The following is a 15,872-nucleotide window of genomic DNA, read 5'->3' as shown; positions in this document are numbered from 1 at the left end:
AGAAGTCCAAAAATCCAGGCTCATCTCAACACTTCGAAATATCCGCCCAATGACGTAATGGGTGAAAAATGAGGGAAATGTTCGTTTTTGTCAACGCCGAGAAAATTCGATCGTTTGATTTGTGAATAATTCCTCAAACAAGTCATATTTTGCTTGTGAAGTTGTGTGCTGAATCCTTCAGTCGGTGGGAGGACAACAGAGGAACCGAAACGGAAATATGGTAGGCTAGAGTAATAGAAATGTTCCTCCTTTGGATGCCTGGTGATAGTCTTCTGTCTCTGTTCGTAGAATCGGAATTCATACGACGGAGACGTAACGACATGGAGTCCTCAGGTCAGTTGACTCAACATCTGGAAACTACCTTCTCCCATCCTATATCTGTATGCAGTAGCAACCTCTGGTGCATGCATTTAAAATCCATTCGAAGAGGTGCTGCTTGTTGAGAGGAAAATGCTCGTCACGCCACACACCTACAGAAGTTAATGACAATTTATTTGGCTAACATGTTGCAGCTTGGTGAGCTTGGTGAGGCTGTGAAATTATGCAGATGTACTAAATTCATTTAGGAATAGTTCCTTTCTGCAATCAAAGTTCCATCCAAACCCGGCCATGACTAGAATTAGTCGAACAATAAATGAATACACAATTTCAGTTACACAACCCATCCGTCAGTTTTGTTGTTACCGAAAAATTAAAAGAGCAATTTCTTTTCCAGTGTCTCCATTTCTTCGTCAAGTTGGGCTGACCAATAAACCGCCCTTTCTTGACGTTCCTGTTGTGCTGCTTCGCATTGGGGGCCAACTGTAAGCAATCGCACGCATAAAGTGAACAGAACTTGAATCCTGCTCACAGCACCAAAGTGTGTCGTACCAGACATATTGATATGCAACACCGATCCCATGGCAACGACATTTGTCATGCCGCGATAGCACAATCAGGCTATCGACCAATATAGTTGCGCACATGAGGGCAACATGACTGTTCACCTAGCATGTCAAGCTGCCGCCGTAGTCAGGGGAACTGTGAGCTGCATATCCCGATACGACATGTGTACAGTAGTGTGGTGTGTGAGTGAAAGTGCTAGTCATGGCACCAGGGATACTACTGCAGATGGGTGTGTTTTGGGGCGAACGCTGCTACTGCACATGCTAGTGCCAAGAGTACCTGTACTCATTTATCTGCATGACTGTACAGTAAACCTGGTGACCAACGACCACGCCTTGGGGTCAGAGAAAGCGATCTTTAGTGGCAGGTGGTCCTTAGAGGTTTGCACAGCACTCCATTGACGTCTCCACTCGGGTTTTCTTCTTGTTTTAGGGACGCCTGTTCCAAGTGGACTACGCCATGGAGGCCGTTAAACAGGGCCCAGCAACTATTGGGCTTCGCTCCGAGACGCATGCTGTTCTCGTCAGCTTAACGGTGAGTGTCAAGGAGAGAGGGAGAGAGAGAGAGAGAGAGAGAGAGAGAGGGGGGGGGGGGGGAGAGAAGGTAAACAGGTGCTGAGATGTTCTCAGTTGTAGTCTGGATGTATCGCACTCCAATGGTCATATTTTCTTTCTTCGCTGTGCAATAACTGTGTCCAGCGCTCCTCCTCAGAGTTGGCATCGCATCTGCAGAAATTCCGTCGCATCGATGATCATGTTGGTATTTCCTACTCCGGCTTGATGTCTGATGCACGACTTCTCGGGTAAGTTTTTTTTTACTTGGGGAAAACCGTTATGTTGCCTATTCTTATTGAGCTTAGCTTGTCAACCTGTTATCTTAGACCCCTTGGAACCCGATAGATCGATCTATGATGCATTGATTATGGATGCTACTGTACACTGGTGCTATAATATTATTATAGCACCTTTTACGAAAACGGCGAAGGAGCACAAGAGATATTATCTCTTGTGCTCCTTCGCCGTTTTCGTAAAAAGGGTCAACACTATGACGAGAACTATCATGTTGAATTTCCCTTCAAAAAAGTCTCTTTGAAATTCTTGGCTGAGGTACGAGCGAAAGTGTGTTGTTCACTAAGGTCGATAAAGTTATCAAACTTTCTTCTGGATCTCAAAGGATTCGAAAGGGTTGGCACTGATAATGCGTCTTCTTTTTGTTGCGTCTGTGCGTGGGCATGAATGTGTGTACACATGTGGCGTGCGATTTATTCCCGTGTAGGAAATTCATGCGTACTGAAAGTCTAAACTTCCGGTGGTCTCTCTCGGAGCCAGTTCCCATTGGTTATTTGGTCAACACCGTTGGGCAAAGTATCCTCCTTTTTTACAGGTTATGAATTCAATGTAATGCCTGTACTTTTTTTATGAACATATTTTGGATGCCGTGTGTCACAGGTCAGAACAGATCTAGGTTTCTTTCTTTTCGTATGATCATTGTTGCCGGCCATGTACATGTACATGTATCAGTATTATTGTGGCTCCCTTAACTTGACGTATTCAGAACTGCAGAAGCCTACCCAGATGTACGGTAGCAGGCCCTATGGTGTTGGAATACTGGTCGCCGGTTACGATGTGAGTTTGACTGCTTATATTGTGCTTTGGCAAGTTTTTCAACCAATGCCAAAGCATGTGTGTCTGCTGTGTGTTTGCTTTTCCAAGAGATCATTTGTTCTAGGTGATGTCATTAGTTTGAATGGTACATGTGTGCCTTATGCCAGCTTCCTTGTGTATTGTATTGTGTTCTACTTACTCGACAAACCCTTCCCTCTCGTGTTTCCTGTACACCACTCGGCCGTGCTAATTCCTCATTCCTTCACTCTACTCTGCATCTACGAAGCTGTGAGCGTCAGTCCAGTACATCGGGGACATGTCGATACTATGGTCGAAACATTACTGGCTCACTACCTGACCGAGCTGACTCTGATTGATTTTTCTGCTATGTGTTTGCTGGGTACTTGCAGAGAGACGGCCCTCATATCTTCCAGACATGTCCCTCAGCTAATTACTATGAGTGCAAGGCCATGGCTATTGGAGCTCGTTCACAGGTAAGTGGTGGTGATGGTGGCAGGGTTGAATGCTGAACTTTAGTCCAAGTACTCGTATAAAGTTACCATCATGTTAAAGAGTGGTGACGGTATGTTTGTGTGCAGTGCCCCTATTGCGCTAGATTTGCTAATTATCTGCTGTTCAACACGGAAACGGCATGAGTCCTTTGACTGCCCAACAACGCCCAGCATGTTCTGTGCGCGTTGAGTTTCTCATAGCTTGCACGGTAGCGTGTGTGAGCAAGACGAAAAAAGAAAAAGGAGTGCCATATGTTGTATGCATGTCCAAGACAATGCTGAGTTCGGATAAGTTGTTTCTGATCTCAATTTATGGCTAACTATTTGTTTGTTCAAGAGAGGTAATCAAAGTACGTTTACTGTCTAATTTATCTTGCAGGGTAGTGGCCAATGGCCATGTATTCAACTGGAACATAGCCACTTCAAGTATCAACAAGTTGATTATAATTGTATGAACTTGTATCTTTAAATGTTTTCACTTTTTTTGGTTTTCCTGTCTCCTTTTCTTTCAGTCTGCTCGTACTTACCTGGAGAAGCACTTCAAGACCTTCCCAGATTGTAAGTTCATTCATGAGCATTGGGCAAGTTTCCTATGCATACCCACGATTGTCACTAATGTTTAGCCAAATGAATATGCACTGGGAAGATGGGAGGTTTGGCATCAGAATGACTTGTTACCTTGATGGTTTATTTCTGCCTTGTTAATTTTGAAAGCACTGTGACCGGCCTCATCACTTTCTGGGCTTTTTTCTTCTTCTATGTCAACTTATTCGGTTTTCTCTCTACTTGTTTGGTGGCTGTGTGCTGTGCTGTGTTTGCAGGTGAGCCCGACCAGCTCATTCGCCACGGCCTCCGTGCTCTGCGTGATTGTCTGCGAAACGAAGCAGAACTCAGCACACTGGTATGTCGCTTATGTGTGTGTGTGGATGGGGGGGGGGGGGGGGGGGGGCGTGCGTGTGTGTGAGGCCTGAGGGGGTGTTGGTGATTGGAGATTATGCCAGGGGCTCTAAGTAGTTTTGGTTCTGTTTGAGGGCGTGATTAAAACATTACACTGTGAGGAGTAAGAAGGTGTATGGGTGAGTGTTTTCCCACCCACCACCAGCAGGCCAGAGAGATCCAACAGGAAGGAGTCTGTAAGTGGATTGTGAACGTCAACGATGTGCATGCATTGCATGTTCCCTGCTTTTCATGCATAAGTGTCAACAGAGCATATTAGCAGGCTTCCACCATGCCCTTCCATAGACGTTCGAAATCAAAAGTATACTTTGCAATGACTTTGGGATGTGTTGCAACTTGTCTGTGCAGAACTGCTCTGTAGCCATTGTTGGCAAAGACGTTCCCTTCACCATCTACGCCAATGAGTCAGTCAAGCCATACCTTGATAGTATTGATGAGACTGGTCCCACCGCTGCAGCTGCGCCCGCCGCCGCCGCTGACGCTCCAGCAGCAGAGGTGAGTTAGTACAGCTTGTTGGATAGGGATTATACTCGTATGGTTCCTCGTGGACAGCTTGAAGCACCTCCGTTTCAAGGCACAACTCTTGACTGTTGATTGCGAAGTCCACCTTTGACTGGTGCTCAGCGAAACAATCTGGAACTACAGTTGAGGCAAGTAAAATCGAAACTGATGTACACTTTCAGTAGCGAGAGCCTAATTTGGTGACCACAAGAAAAAGAGCTTACAGCATCCAGGCCCGGGTGGCCTTTGGCGCGGCAAGTATACATCGGTTGGGATTTTATTTACCACATCTGTAGTACATGCGCTCATCTTCAGTAACTGTTGTAGACTACAACATATACATAAAATGAACAGCATCTTTCCATGCCCCAGTGGTTACTGGCTTTGTGTCTTGGCTGTTAGTGAGGTACTCGGTGGTGCGAAGCTGGATATAGCCTACATGAGGTATATACAGACTGTATGTTATGCACGTGGTGCCTCCTGTAAACACTAAACAGTGCGTGAAAGTCTGACATATCGGTGGAGTTATGATAGCTGTATCAAGCTAGCAGAGCGAACCTGTGTTCCTTGCCAATTTCAAGACTTGAAAAATACATTGAAGTACTTGATCTGCACAATTTCACCCTTGGTGCAGTGCCCTAAATGAGGATTGTGGTGGTGTAGTTGAGGGATTACGAAGGCCTGTTGACCCTGAGCCCGGATTACCAAGACAGGTTTTTTTAAATTTTATTTCATTCCCCGTCCCATGGTAACAGCCAATGTTTTAAGGAAGGGGGCGTTAGCCAGCCATGGCAGGTTGCTGTGAAGTCATTGGTCACTTTCCAGCAACTTATCTGCGTATGTGTTCTTTGCTGTCATATGCACACAGGGCGCTGGCGCACCTGAAGAGGCAATGGAGTCATGATGATTGGCAATCTCACGTTAGGGTCATGTTTTTTTTTCTTCCCGCCGCATATGAATTCACATTGCAAACTATCTGCCATAGTTTTATTTCGCTCCGGCCATTATAGTTGTAGCGTTTTTTACAGCCGCCCGCATGTAACATACACCATCCCCTGCACCAGCATCCCAGAAGACCATTTTATGTTTCGTTTTTTCTTCTTCTCTCGTTTCATTCTGATCTTTACAGTCATTTAAAAAAACGTATCTAATTCTGTTATGTACATAATATTGTATGCATGGATTGAGTTAGAACAGTGTGCTGCCAGCAGCCCCGGTCCGATGGCTGTGCTATTATAGAAATTTCTGAGAAGCTGCTGCTCTGCGTCATGCTTCGTCATACTGTACGTGTGTAAACATTTTGTGAGAAAGCTCTGTTCGCAGTGGGAGAATGGCAGAAAAGCTACAGTATGAAAAAAGAGAAAAATATACAACAGCGGGTATGTACAAAGCAAGCATCTGTGAAGAACAGATAGCAATATGCACACACAAAAAGAGTCTCAGTTCAGGCATGGTAGGGGGGGGGGGGGGGAGGGTAAGGGAATTGTGTCCACGTTGCAAGCTATGCACAGTGATTGAATGTCGCAAGACCGTACAGACCACTCTTCAAGTGCTAGGACTGGGTGGACCATCAAGGTCCTTGTAAGAAGCCAAGGAGATGTCACTGTAGCGATTGTCCAGGATCATGATAGGTGGTGAGCCGGTTGCCTCAACTACGATACTATAATAGTCAAACTTGCCACTGCCCTTTTTAGTCTGATCAAAAAATCAACAACAGCAACAGAATGACATTGGTTTAGCAATCATCCAAAAATCACGTACAGCTGCGGAATGTGAAATTGGGACTGACATAAGATTTCAGAAGTGCATATTGGTCCCAACCGCTTTCTATGAACATTACCTTGAATTCTGCAGCAATCGGGACCTGTCCCAATACAGGAGAAGTGTGTCTGGTCCCTGGTATGTCCACATTGGAGGGTTCCTGCTCTACCAGCAAGAGTACATAATTGCCCAGAGCGTGAAACAGTCATTGAGTGGTTGTCATGACTCGCTCTTCAGGGTCATAGTTTATTAACGATGAAATCAGTCCTATACCAGAGTTTGAGGTGTGAGGTTGAGTGCGGGCGCAATGCGGGTTTCGTATACCGTCCAGTCGATTACACTATGAAAATGGTGAAATTCTGAAAACCAGTCGTGACAGAGGTTTATAGTTGCACACTTTGGAGAGTTATGTACTCTTGATACTAGTGATGTGCTACAGAAGGCACAGGCACAAGTGCTAACCAGACAATCAGATGGAGATGAACTGATTCCTGCTTGTGTCAGACTTACCTCCTTCATGTCGACAGTCACGACTGCTTGGCGATGCTTGCCTTTGATATTGTACTTGACCTGTCGATGCAGATCTTCAAATGCTCCCAACAGGTAGTCCACGCTACTGCATATTGTCAACAGCAGAAAACAATCGTGGACATCCAACAGAGGAAAGTCAGCACAGAATACAGCTACAGGACCACACGATGAGTCTGTGTACTACATGATCAGCCAGTGTTTATCCTAGCAAACAGTTCAACTTGATGGGGGAATATGCCTGCCTGCACGCAAGTGCATTGCCATGTTCACACAGGCAGCGACTCACATCACCATTCATACACGCAGGCACAGTCATTCGTCGATCACGGAGATTTGCAACTCACTAAACCTGGTGCCGATAGCCTCTGCTGATTGTATTCGAGAATCCGAATGCTTTGAATGGAGATCCAACTAAACTCTGGACCTACGGCAAAGAAAAGGAGATGCAAAGGTGGTTAGGTTAGTGAACAACAGAGCAATGAAGACACAATGGGGGTAAAAAAATGAACATGAAGTAGAGCATGGTGTCTTTGAGATATGGTTACCAGTCTCTTACTGCAGTTGACAAGGTAATTACGCTGGACACCGCAGTGTTGTACTGCATCTAGATTCTAGACACACCCACACGAGAGCGCGCGCACACACACACACACACACAGATATACACACCCACACCTACATACGTTTACACACCCAAAACCACATACACCCATACATCCACCCACACACACACCTGCTTGTCTTTACGGACAATGCGAAGCGAACGGCGAAATATGACTGATGGCTGGCTGCCACTGAACTCATTGTAGATGAGAAAACCTCCTGCAACACCTGTCAGGAAAAGGACAAACAAAAGGAAGCATTCCAAAGCAGATCGACTTGCAGCAGGTATGCAGCACAATGCGGCTGTCAGCGTGAAGACGAAGGTTTTCACGTCTAGTACTGCAGAAGAAAGCCTGACATTGCACTATTCGGGCAAGCAGAATAATGCCATCAGTGAACATACTACCAAGATACACAACAAACTGCCCAGACCTGAGCACATCTACTTCCACTTCCACTGGCATGGAAAAGCGGCTGATTACCAACATAAAGGTGGAAGGAAAACAGTAAAAACAATATTTCAAGAACTATCGACTGCATACATAAGCATAGGTGCGCTCTGAGAACCGAATAATCCGGGCACCCTTTGGTCACGAGCCACTGGCATTTCTACAGCTACAGTGGTGACCAGCACAACACGGAGTCATCGTCGGGTACAGCGCTCGACTCACTGCAGCCAAGTGAGGGCGCCACTGTACCTGAGGGGGGGGGGGGGGGGCACTTCAGGGAAGCAGAATCTCTTCAGTTGAAATTTGCCAATGTGAGGGAGGATGGCCAGCCACGGATATGGAAAATATAAATCAAACAGATGGATGGCACCAGGGTGCAGATATCCATGTACTTACAGACCATTCCCAAGCCGAACATGGCAACCATAGAGTAGCCTGCATCCTTGCCAGCTTCCACCACTGCAGAAACAATACACACACACACGCGTGCGCGCGCACACACACACACACACAACACACATTCTGCATATATGTACGTGCCCTGTGTTGCATTCCTGTCATGACATACTCGGGCCCAATCAGTAAGCCATGCAGAAAGTTGATTTCGGAGCCCACTCGGCTGGGTCACAGTGCATCGAAGCAGCCTCTTCAGACCACCACCACTTCACCCAGTGCTGAGAAATCTACACATTCTGACATTTTCATACATGCCGTACCTGTATGTTGAGCAATTCTATCCCAAGGCCAGCAATTTGTGTACACTCACTACATGCATGCCTGCCTTATCAGCTCACGTACTCATGTACCCATGCATGCAGTGCACTTGAAAACCTCCTGGAGACTACGTGTATGCACGTGCAGCATTCCTCGGACGCAATAATAGTATTCCAGAGCTCAGTCTTGTGGACACTGAGCCGAATGGTCTTGGTCCGAAGAGGTTGCAATACACCGTTCACCAATAGAACAGACTCCAAATCATCTTGCATTCAAATTGTGTGTGGATCTCTGGTTGGGCTTCGTAGACGGTTGTGTCGCCACAGGAATGCGCTGCAATGTGCGAGACACCGGGAACGTCTGACGAGCGATGCACCGCAGTCTTCCCGGACCAAGGCCATTCAACTCTCCCTAGCTTCTACAGACCCTTTACTGTATACGTGATTTTACATCATCGCGTTATGAATCTGTTGTTGCCGTTTCATGAATGCCATGACAGAATTGATGCTGTATTTGTACTGCACGTTTTACTGTCATGACGCACATAAAGGCACATGCACATGCGCTTACGAGTGAGTTTTTGCGTTATTTTGCTATTTTTTGCGGGTCGGTTTGTCTCACACATAGGCACATGCGCTTGAGTTGCAAGCGTACCGATACCTTGCATAATGCACATTGAACTATGTGAACCTGGTGTTTATTGTGGTGTCTGTGTGTCGCGGATGGAATTGCATTTAGGTTCACTTATAAGCCCATGCGCTTATTTGTGAGGGTGCGCTTATGCCCGGGTATAGGCACATGCGCTTATATGCGCGTCACTACGGTACGGAAAAATCCAGGAATATTTCCCCCAGTATAGTGGCATTGGCACCTACCTTTCTCAGCTGTTGTGAGCTGTGATTTGCGGCTTGCCTCTGATTCAAGAATTTGCTCAATAGCACCTTTGCTTTTCTCACTTCTTTGTGCCCCTGGCTTTGATGTATCTAACTTTTGACGACACTCTGCTGTGATGGCCAGGTAACGACATTGGGCTGGAGGCAATGACTTTAGAACACGACGCGACGTGCGTTCCGCGAGTGCGCCATTGGGCACGAAGCAAGGTTGCAGGCGCGACAACGACGAGCACAGTCGTTGAGTCAGTAGCCCCGCCATATCACTCTCTCATTTCATACAAAATAGAAACACAAAATATTGCCTGACGATAAATTAAAATAATGACTATGTCTAAATAATTAATTAATGTCTGTGATATCTCCTTTTTTTTCTTTCTCAAGTCAAGGATATCTGCGCTGCGCTGCAGGGCACGCGATGATAAACGTGTCGTTGCCAGGCAGCAAAGTCATAATGTCGACGTCAGACCCTTGCAAGATAGCGGCCATTACGTAAGGAATACTCTTCTTACTGGTATTCGGCGAAGTGTCCCCGCAAAAAACACGCTGCATGCATGCAGCCAAGAGAAATCGATCATCATCGAATCAGTGTCGTGAAGAGAGTTTGGAAAGACTTTGGAATTGACTCGTTTGTCTCGACGGAACACTTTCTTTGCAACGCGCCACGATTAGATTCCTGGTGAAGGTCATTCTACACTCCTTAGAGGTTGCTGAGCTGGTTTCAGGATGGGAAAGGACTGCTTACTTGTTCGGAATCAGGTGGGACAATTTTTTGTGTACTTGAGTTGTTTTGTTATTGTTTCACACTGACATTATTTGGAAGACTCGCTATTGTCACATTTACCCTTCGGTAACATGGATGGTTATATATGCACTGTGTAGGCCGAGCAGGCAGCTACTGCCCTTCTTGAGTACACGAAGAAGAAGAAAGGCAAGGAGCAGTCACTGCTTGGAGATGTGGACACCTGCTCACTTATAATTACAGTGAAGAAAATTTCTACACCAGTGCGTCACAAACCGAAAAGAATGTAAGTTATACCTATGATATACTACATGAGTTTATGGAGTTGATGAATAGATTCTTGTTTGGAGGGAAGCAAATCAGCACACAGAGCACAGAAGCCATGTAGTTTCGACTAGGCCTTTCGTAAAGAGTTTATGAGTTTATATATCCTGAAGCTGCATAGAGTGCTGAATGTCCAGTCGACAAAGCTAGCAATGCAAGAAGGGCACAGCTAATGCACAAACAAGTCTTCTTTTCACCCAGTATCGGCAAAGAAGACTTGGTTGTACCTTGTGCCTGCTGTATGATCTACTACGTGTTGTACCTGAGTGTAGACTAGAAACCCCCAGATTCTAGACTAGAAACCCCCATGATAGTGTACCCATGAAGGTCACCAATAAATATATGTACGTATGTTTTGGGAGGCTCGGTACTATCCGAGTGGAACAAGAATCCCACAGATCAAACACACTCCTCTCCCCCCCCCCCCCCTCGTGTGTGTGTGTGTGTCTCTCTCTCTCTCTCTCTCTCTCTCTCTCTCTCTCTCTCTCTCTCTCTCTCTCTCTCTCTCTCTCTCTCTCTCTCTCTCTGCTTGAATGGGGCATGGGTGATGTTGCTTAGCCAGCGGGGGTTCTGGTCATCTCCATGAGCCACGAAAAATAAACAAGTGAATGATCAAGTCGAATTCCAGGTACCCAATTTTTAACTGCTGCTCATGGGATCAAGCCCCCTTTGCCCGAGGTGACATCCTTGGAGAACATGCTGCATGCCGAATCTGGAAACTGATCTGGAAACTGCAATGTTTCCCAATCTATCCTGTACTGTACTAGTATCCGCTTGTGTTTCTAGTCCAGTGAAACCTGTCTAGGACGACCACTCAAGGGACAATCAAAATGTGGTCTCCATTGCCAGATGGTTTCCTTATCCAGGGTCATTTGACTTGAAATAGCATCCCTTGGTCCTGGTAGCAGTGGTCTTTTGGGGCAGGTGGTCGCCTTGACAGGTTTTACTGTACTCGGTTTGGTATGGCTGAGTGTAATGGTCCGTGTAGCAGACATTTAGTCCTGCCAAGGGGTATAGCAACCATCACAAGTACCCTATCAGATCCACATGTATGGTCCGAACAGCTTTTTCTGCACACAACTAGGGGTTGAAACTAGAGCATTTTGCCTGACAACTGCAATGTAGCTCGTTAGTCGGTTGCCTAACCGATCACAACTGCGTATGCTGTAGAACATTATATTTGACTGCACGTGGCACGACCTTGAAATCATCCATTTTCGCACACTCGGAAAGTTAGTGCATAACTGTTACTCAAACGGTAGCATACCGAACTATTCGCAATACATGTAACTAATTAAAAAAAGTCCCACGCATAACCTTGCTGGTTTCAAGTTGATGAACATTTGGTGAAGCTGGTGATTGCAGGAGACATCTTTACATTGCAGTAGACATGTTGTGATTTAATTGCTTCTGTTTGTGCCCATTCGTTCTCCTACATTGTAGACCACTGAAGCATTCACTGCATTCACCTGGCGAGACGGAAATTTGTCTTTTTATCAAGGATGACAAGGAAGCCACTCGTGCCCTCCTAGCCTCCAAAAATGTAGAAGGAATTTCCAAGGTAGGTGTTACAGCAGTCTGTGTTGCTTGGTTGTCGATTTGCAATTGCTGTACAAGTAGAGGTGTGGACTATTTTTTGTGGAATATGTGGGCTGACTTCAGTAGCAGCTTCATCTATTACATTCATCCTGTAACTCAGTATATACACATGGACTGAAAACGTCAGAACTCCACGTTTTGCAGTGCACGCACGTTTGCTGATTCAGGTCTCCACTCTTTATGATGTTGTTCTCAATACTCACCTTTTCATTCTCACCTTGGATTGTGGACTGATACCATAACCTTCCGCAGGAATGGCCCTGTTTTCAGAAACCTGTGTGTTTCGACCGTGTTGTTTGGTCTCATCAGTAGAGCTCGGAGTGACTAGCTGAACCAATCAGTGGTCTAGTGAGCAATAAACAGGTTTAAAGCGGTTTAAAGCGGCTCGAAGCGTCAAAGTCCGAGTGCTCTTACCGCGAGAAGTGCAGGGAGCTTTGCTGCTCGAGGTCAGGTAACTTGATCATCACTGTTTGCTATGCTCATTCTTTTCATCATGGTCTTGCTTTCTGTGTTGCGTGTATGACTATGTGTACCAGATCCTGACCCTTACCAGCCTGCGGAGGAAATACAAGACGTTTGAAGCAAAGCGGCAGCTCTCGTCACTGTACGACTTCTTCTTGTGCGACGCAGACATCTACCACCTGTTGCCACGCTACCTGGGGAAGAAATTCTTCGAAAAGAAGAAGTAGGTTTGCTTGTGCTTTGGGCTTTGCACTTGTATACTCTAGTTTCAGAAATTTTCGATGCTCTATATATTTTCGGTATGAGGGCAAAACGCCAGGTATAATAGGTGAACAGAAATTTTAGGTACAGAGAAGCAGTTCCCTATTGGATTATGTGTGTTAGTGTTTGTTCTGTGTATTTGGAATTTTAGGTAGGAAACAGATGCATCGAAAGCACCGAAAATTTGTGAAACTACAGTATCTAGATAGTTCGCATTCCTGTTTGTCACGGAGGGGTAACTGACAACATCCGTGTATTGTAATCTAGTACCGTAATGTACCGCGAGAGCGCCCCACCAACTCGTCCTTTCTTGGTCATGCTGCGGGGTAGTATACTAGTATTCTCTCTGTAGGTAATAAGACACCTACCTTGTACACAGATTGCATGCTGTGTAGTCAGTCCGTACTCAGTTTACGTTGGAGCTCCACACAAGAACATGCTGGGTGTGACCTTTACACTGAGGTTCTCACGCCGTACACAATTTGTTGCACTCCGGCATACGATTTTCCTTTCACTGGCTGTAAAATTAAGGTGGGGCGCTCTCGCGAGACAGGGTGTATTCACTTCACTTTACGGTATTACATTTTAAAAGCAGTAGAATTACTACAGTACAGTAGTATGGAGGAATGAATATTGTGCATATGCGACTGCAGGGGGACCTCGCTTTCCGACCACTTTTGCTCGGTCCTGGATTTTCCCTCCATAAGTATGAATATAGGATAGTCATTTTCACAAGTTAGACTCCCTCGGAAATTACCCCCCCCCCCCCCCCCCCCCACCACCACCCACTTTGCCCGATCTGAACGGTAATTGGAATTCCTAGTTTCTACTGTATCTTTTCCTGATCCTGGCATGCTTTTTGGCTAACACTTTGGTGTGTAAGAGAGTCACTGCCTATGATGTAGCTCGTGTTGTTTGTGGTGTCATCATAACGTTCTGCTTGTGCCAGGCGGCCACATCCAGTCGACATGAAGAAAAAGGATCTGAAGGGCGAGTTTGATAAGGCACGCGATGCCACGTACCTTCATCTCGGCATGGGCGCTTGCAGGTATGTTACATCAACAGTTTTCAGAAAGCATCATGTGTAACGCTGTACAGTACAGTTCTGTTTACTAGTGATCATGTCCAGGAACAGTACATGTATGTGAGCAGGTTCTTGGGTTTGCACTTACAAGTCCCCTTACCCGGCCTGTGTGTGACTAGACCCTGCCTATAATTGGAAGCGGTTTGTATCTTGGGACTGCATTCAAGCTGCGTACATGTACATATACACTTTGTCAGAACGCTTTTCAACCCGGAAACAGCACACAATACAGTCGAATTAGTATACCACATGGCCGGTTTGTAGAACAATCTGGATAAGGGGAGTTTTGTTCTTGTACATGTTCACCACCCCTTACAACAGCAAAGTCATGTCACAGTCATTTTCTAATGTGCCGGTCTATCCTGTTCTGATCTCTCCCGTGCAGTGCTCTACAAGTTGGTCACACGGGCATGACGGTGGAGATGCTGTCGCGCAACATCATGGCAGTCGCAGAAGCACTGACCAAGGCAATACCGCGTGGCTGGCGCAACATTCAGAGCGCTCACCTAAAGACTGTAGATAGCACGGCCCTGCCGCTGTTCATTGCCAAGCCGACTGCGCCGAAGAAGGTGTAACGCGTGCTGCTGAGAGAGATGATTGCTTTAGTTCTGGTCAGATTATCAGTATGCGTGTGTGTGTGTGTATGTGTGTGTGTATGTGTGTGTGTATGTGTGTGTGTGTGTGTGTGTTAATCTACCGCCTTTGATAGGTTATCTGTACATAGTAGAAATGTAACGTCATAGTAAGTGTATAGTACGGTGTGTATTCTCTCCTTTCCTAATCGGTGGCCTCCCCCGTTCTCTGGGGCAGCGTGGCTGGTTAGGGCCGATGTACATAGCAGTGTGTATGTTTGCGTCTCTGTATATCTGCGTAACGTTCTGAGTTCCGTATTCAGTTTCATCTCTTTGTTGCTCGCCTGTAGGGCTGTCCCGTTTTAAAGATTTGAATTTGAACTGCGCGGCCAATCGGTCGGTGCCTTGAACATGTTCGAGCATTGTGATTGCTGGGAATGTGTTGGTCATTTTCAAATTGCTCTTGCTGGGAACAGTCACGGGAGAATTCTGGGTCTAGACGTACCAATAGCTGCCTGAAGTGTGTAGCATACTGTTTTTCAGCAGTCCCCTTTGGGGGGCTTGTGGGACTCTGCTGGTTGCCATGCAGCCTGCTCTTGCTCCGTTTTGGAGCTACACTGTACTTGTGGTATAACTTATTTGCAAGTCGGGAACATAGCCCATTCTACATTGGTCTTCAGGTGCGAGTAGTCACTTTGGACTTTGGCCAATGCATCAGGGTCATCGCACAAATGACAGTGCATGATTCGAATGTGACTTAACACTACTTAGTAGCACGCTCATACCGAAGTTGCGGACACTTCTACCGAGCACCCTTGGCTTTGGGGAGTGGTAGTGTAAATTGCTCTACTCTTTTTGTCATACAATTGAGTAGATGGCAACACTGCACCACTGGCCAACACTGAGTCACACTGCAATTTCACACCATCCTGAGCTGTGGTTCAACAATTTTGTCACTAAAATGATCATCTTCGGGATAAAGTAGGCATGGCAGCAAAGCAGACATAGAAAATAATATCGAGGTGGGTGTGGAATACAGCAGGTGAAACAAACCGTTTGATAGGCAAACAAATTGCACACTATCATTAATAATGTAGCGGGGACGTTCCTGGTAATAATGTGGGAGGTTATTGCGAAAATGTGTACACTTTGTGGGTGCCACGGCTGCACACAAATAACTCTCGCACCTGCATTACATAGAAATGCCTGGTTTGAATACAGATCTGATTTGAATGGAAGCCTACATAGCCGTGACATTGGCTTCTGCAGGAATAAGCCCGGCTTCTATACTGTGACGCAGCATTACAGTACGTCTGTGTGTGATTATGTGGAAGAGTGGGAGATCACATGCAAATGCAGCCTAGTGAAATGTGCTATAGTTGCATGAAATTGAAATAATTGCGGTGCTGTATTTGATGGTG

General features: G+C 46.0%; 3 protein-coding genes across 3 annotated transcripts; 2 read left to right on the top strand and 1 right to left on the bottom strand.

Moving 5' to 3' along the window:
- The first annotated feature begins 92 nt into the window (after positions 1-92).
- Positions 93-5,738, top strand: LOC135814946 (proteasome subunit alpha type-1-like). Its single transcript, XM_065328148.1, has 11 exons — positions 93-220; positions 289-333; positions 1,318-1,419; positions 1,584-1,687; positions 2,161-2,249; positions 2,440-2,510; positions 2,900-2,983; positions 3,514-3,559; positions 3,823-3,902; positions 4,307-4,453; positions 5,328-5,738. Exons 1-11 carry the CDS (start codon positions 218-220, stop codon positions 5,361-5,363), a joined length of 807 nt encoding a protein of 268 aa, XP_065184220.1. The 5' UTR covers positions 93-217; the 3' UTR covers positions 5,364-5,738.
- LOC135814947 (mitochondrial import inner membrane translocase subunit Tim21-like) lies at positions 5,419-9,738 on the bottom strand. Its single transcript, XM_065328149.1, has 6 exons — positions 9,393-9,738; positions 8,200-8,262; positions 7,485-7,582; positions 7,096-7,175; positions 6,731-6,836; positions 5,419-6,154 (listed from the first exon to the last, which is right to left on the bottom strand). Exons 1-6 carry the CDS (start codon positions 9,667-9,669, stop codon positions 6,005-6,007), a joined length of 774 nt encoding a protein of 257 aa, XP_065184221.1. The 5' UTR covers positions 9,670-9,738; the 3' UTR covers positions 5,419-6,004.
- Positions 9,739-9,975: 237 nt separating this feature from the next.
- On the top strand, positions 9,976-14,861 carry LOC135814948 (ribosomal L1 domain-containing protein 1-like). The gene is made up of 6 exons (XM_065328150.1): positions 9,976-10,166; positions 10,290-10,435; positions 11,917-12,034; positions 12,609-12,757; positions 13,745-13,843; positions 14,265-14,861. The coding sequence occupies exons 1-6, from the start codon at positions 10,134-10,136 to the stop codon at positions 14,452-14,454; spliced, it is 735 nt and encodes a 244-aa protein (XP_065184222.1). The 5' UTR covers positions 9,976-10,133; the 3' UTR covers positions 14,455-14,861.
- Positions 14,862-15,872: the final 1,011 nt, after the last annotated feature.

This window comes from Sycon ciliatum, chromosome 4 (genome assembly GCF_964019385.1).
Source record: "Sycon ciliatum chromosome 4, ocSycCili1.1, whole genome shotgun sequence".
NCBI lineage: Eukaryota > Metazoa > Porifera > Calcarea > Leucosolenida > Sycettidae > Sycon > Sycon ciliatum.
Note: the sequence above shows the minus strand (reverse complement) of the source record. Positions and strands in the feature narration are given on the sequence as shown.

What these genes read in the sequence shown, in the direction of transcription:
- LOC135814946 (XM_065328148.1), top strand. An exon ending in TAACGACATGGAGTCCTCAG is followed by an intron (nt 334 to 1,317) that starts GTCAGTTGACTC and finishes TTCTTGTTTTAG; the next exon opens with GGACGCCTGTTCCAAGTGGA. An exon ending in CTGTTCTCGTCAGCTTAACG is followed by an intron (nt 1,420 to 1,583) that starts GTGAGTGTCAAG and finishes AACTGTGTCCAG; the next exon opens with CGCTCCTCCTCAGAGTTGGC.
- LOC135814947 (XM_065328149.1), bottom strand. Translation starts at nt 9,669, where the DNA reads ATGGCGGGGCTACTGACTCAACGACTGTGCTCGTCGTTGTCGCGCCTG. An exon ending in TTGTCCGTAAAGACAAGCAG is followed by an intron (nt 7,176 to 7,484) that starts GTGTGTGTGTGG and finishes TCTTTGCCGTAG; the next exon opens with GTCCAGAGTTTAGTTGGATC. An exon ending in GGCTATCGGCACCAGGTTTA is followed by an intron (nt 6,837 to 7,095) that starts GTGAGTTGCAAA and finishes GACAATATGCAG; the next exon opens with TAGCGTGGACTACCTGTTGG.
- LOC135814948 (XM_065328150.1), top strand. Translation starts at nt 10,134, where the DNA reads ATGGGAAAGGACTGCTTACTTGTTCGGAATCAG. An exon ending in CGTCACAAACCGAAAAGAAT is followed by an intron (nt 10,436 to 11,916) that starts GTAAGTTATACC and finishes CCTACATTGTAG; the next exon opens with ACCACTGAAGCATTCACTGC. An exon ending in AAATTCTTCGAAAAGAAGAA is followed by an intron (nt 12,758 to 13,744) that starts GTAGGTTTGCTT and finishes TGCTTGTGCCAG; the next exon opens with GCGGCCACATCCAGTCGACA.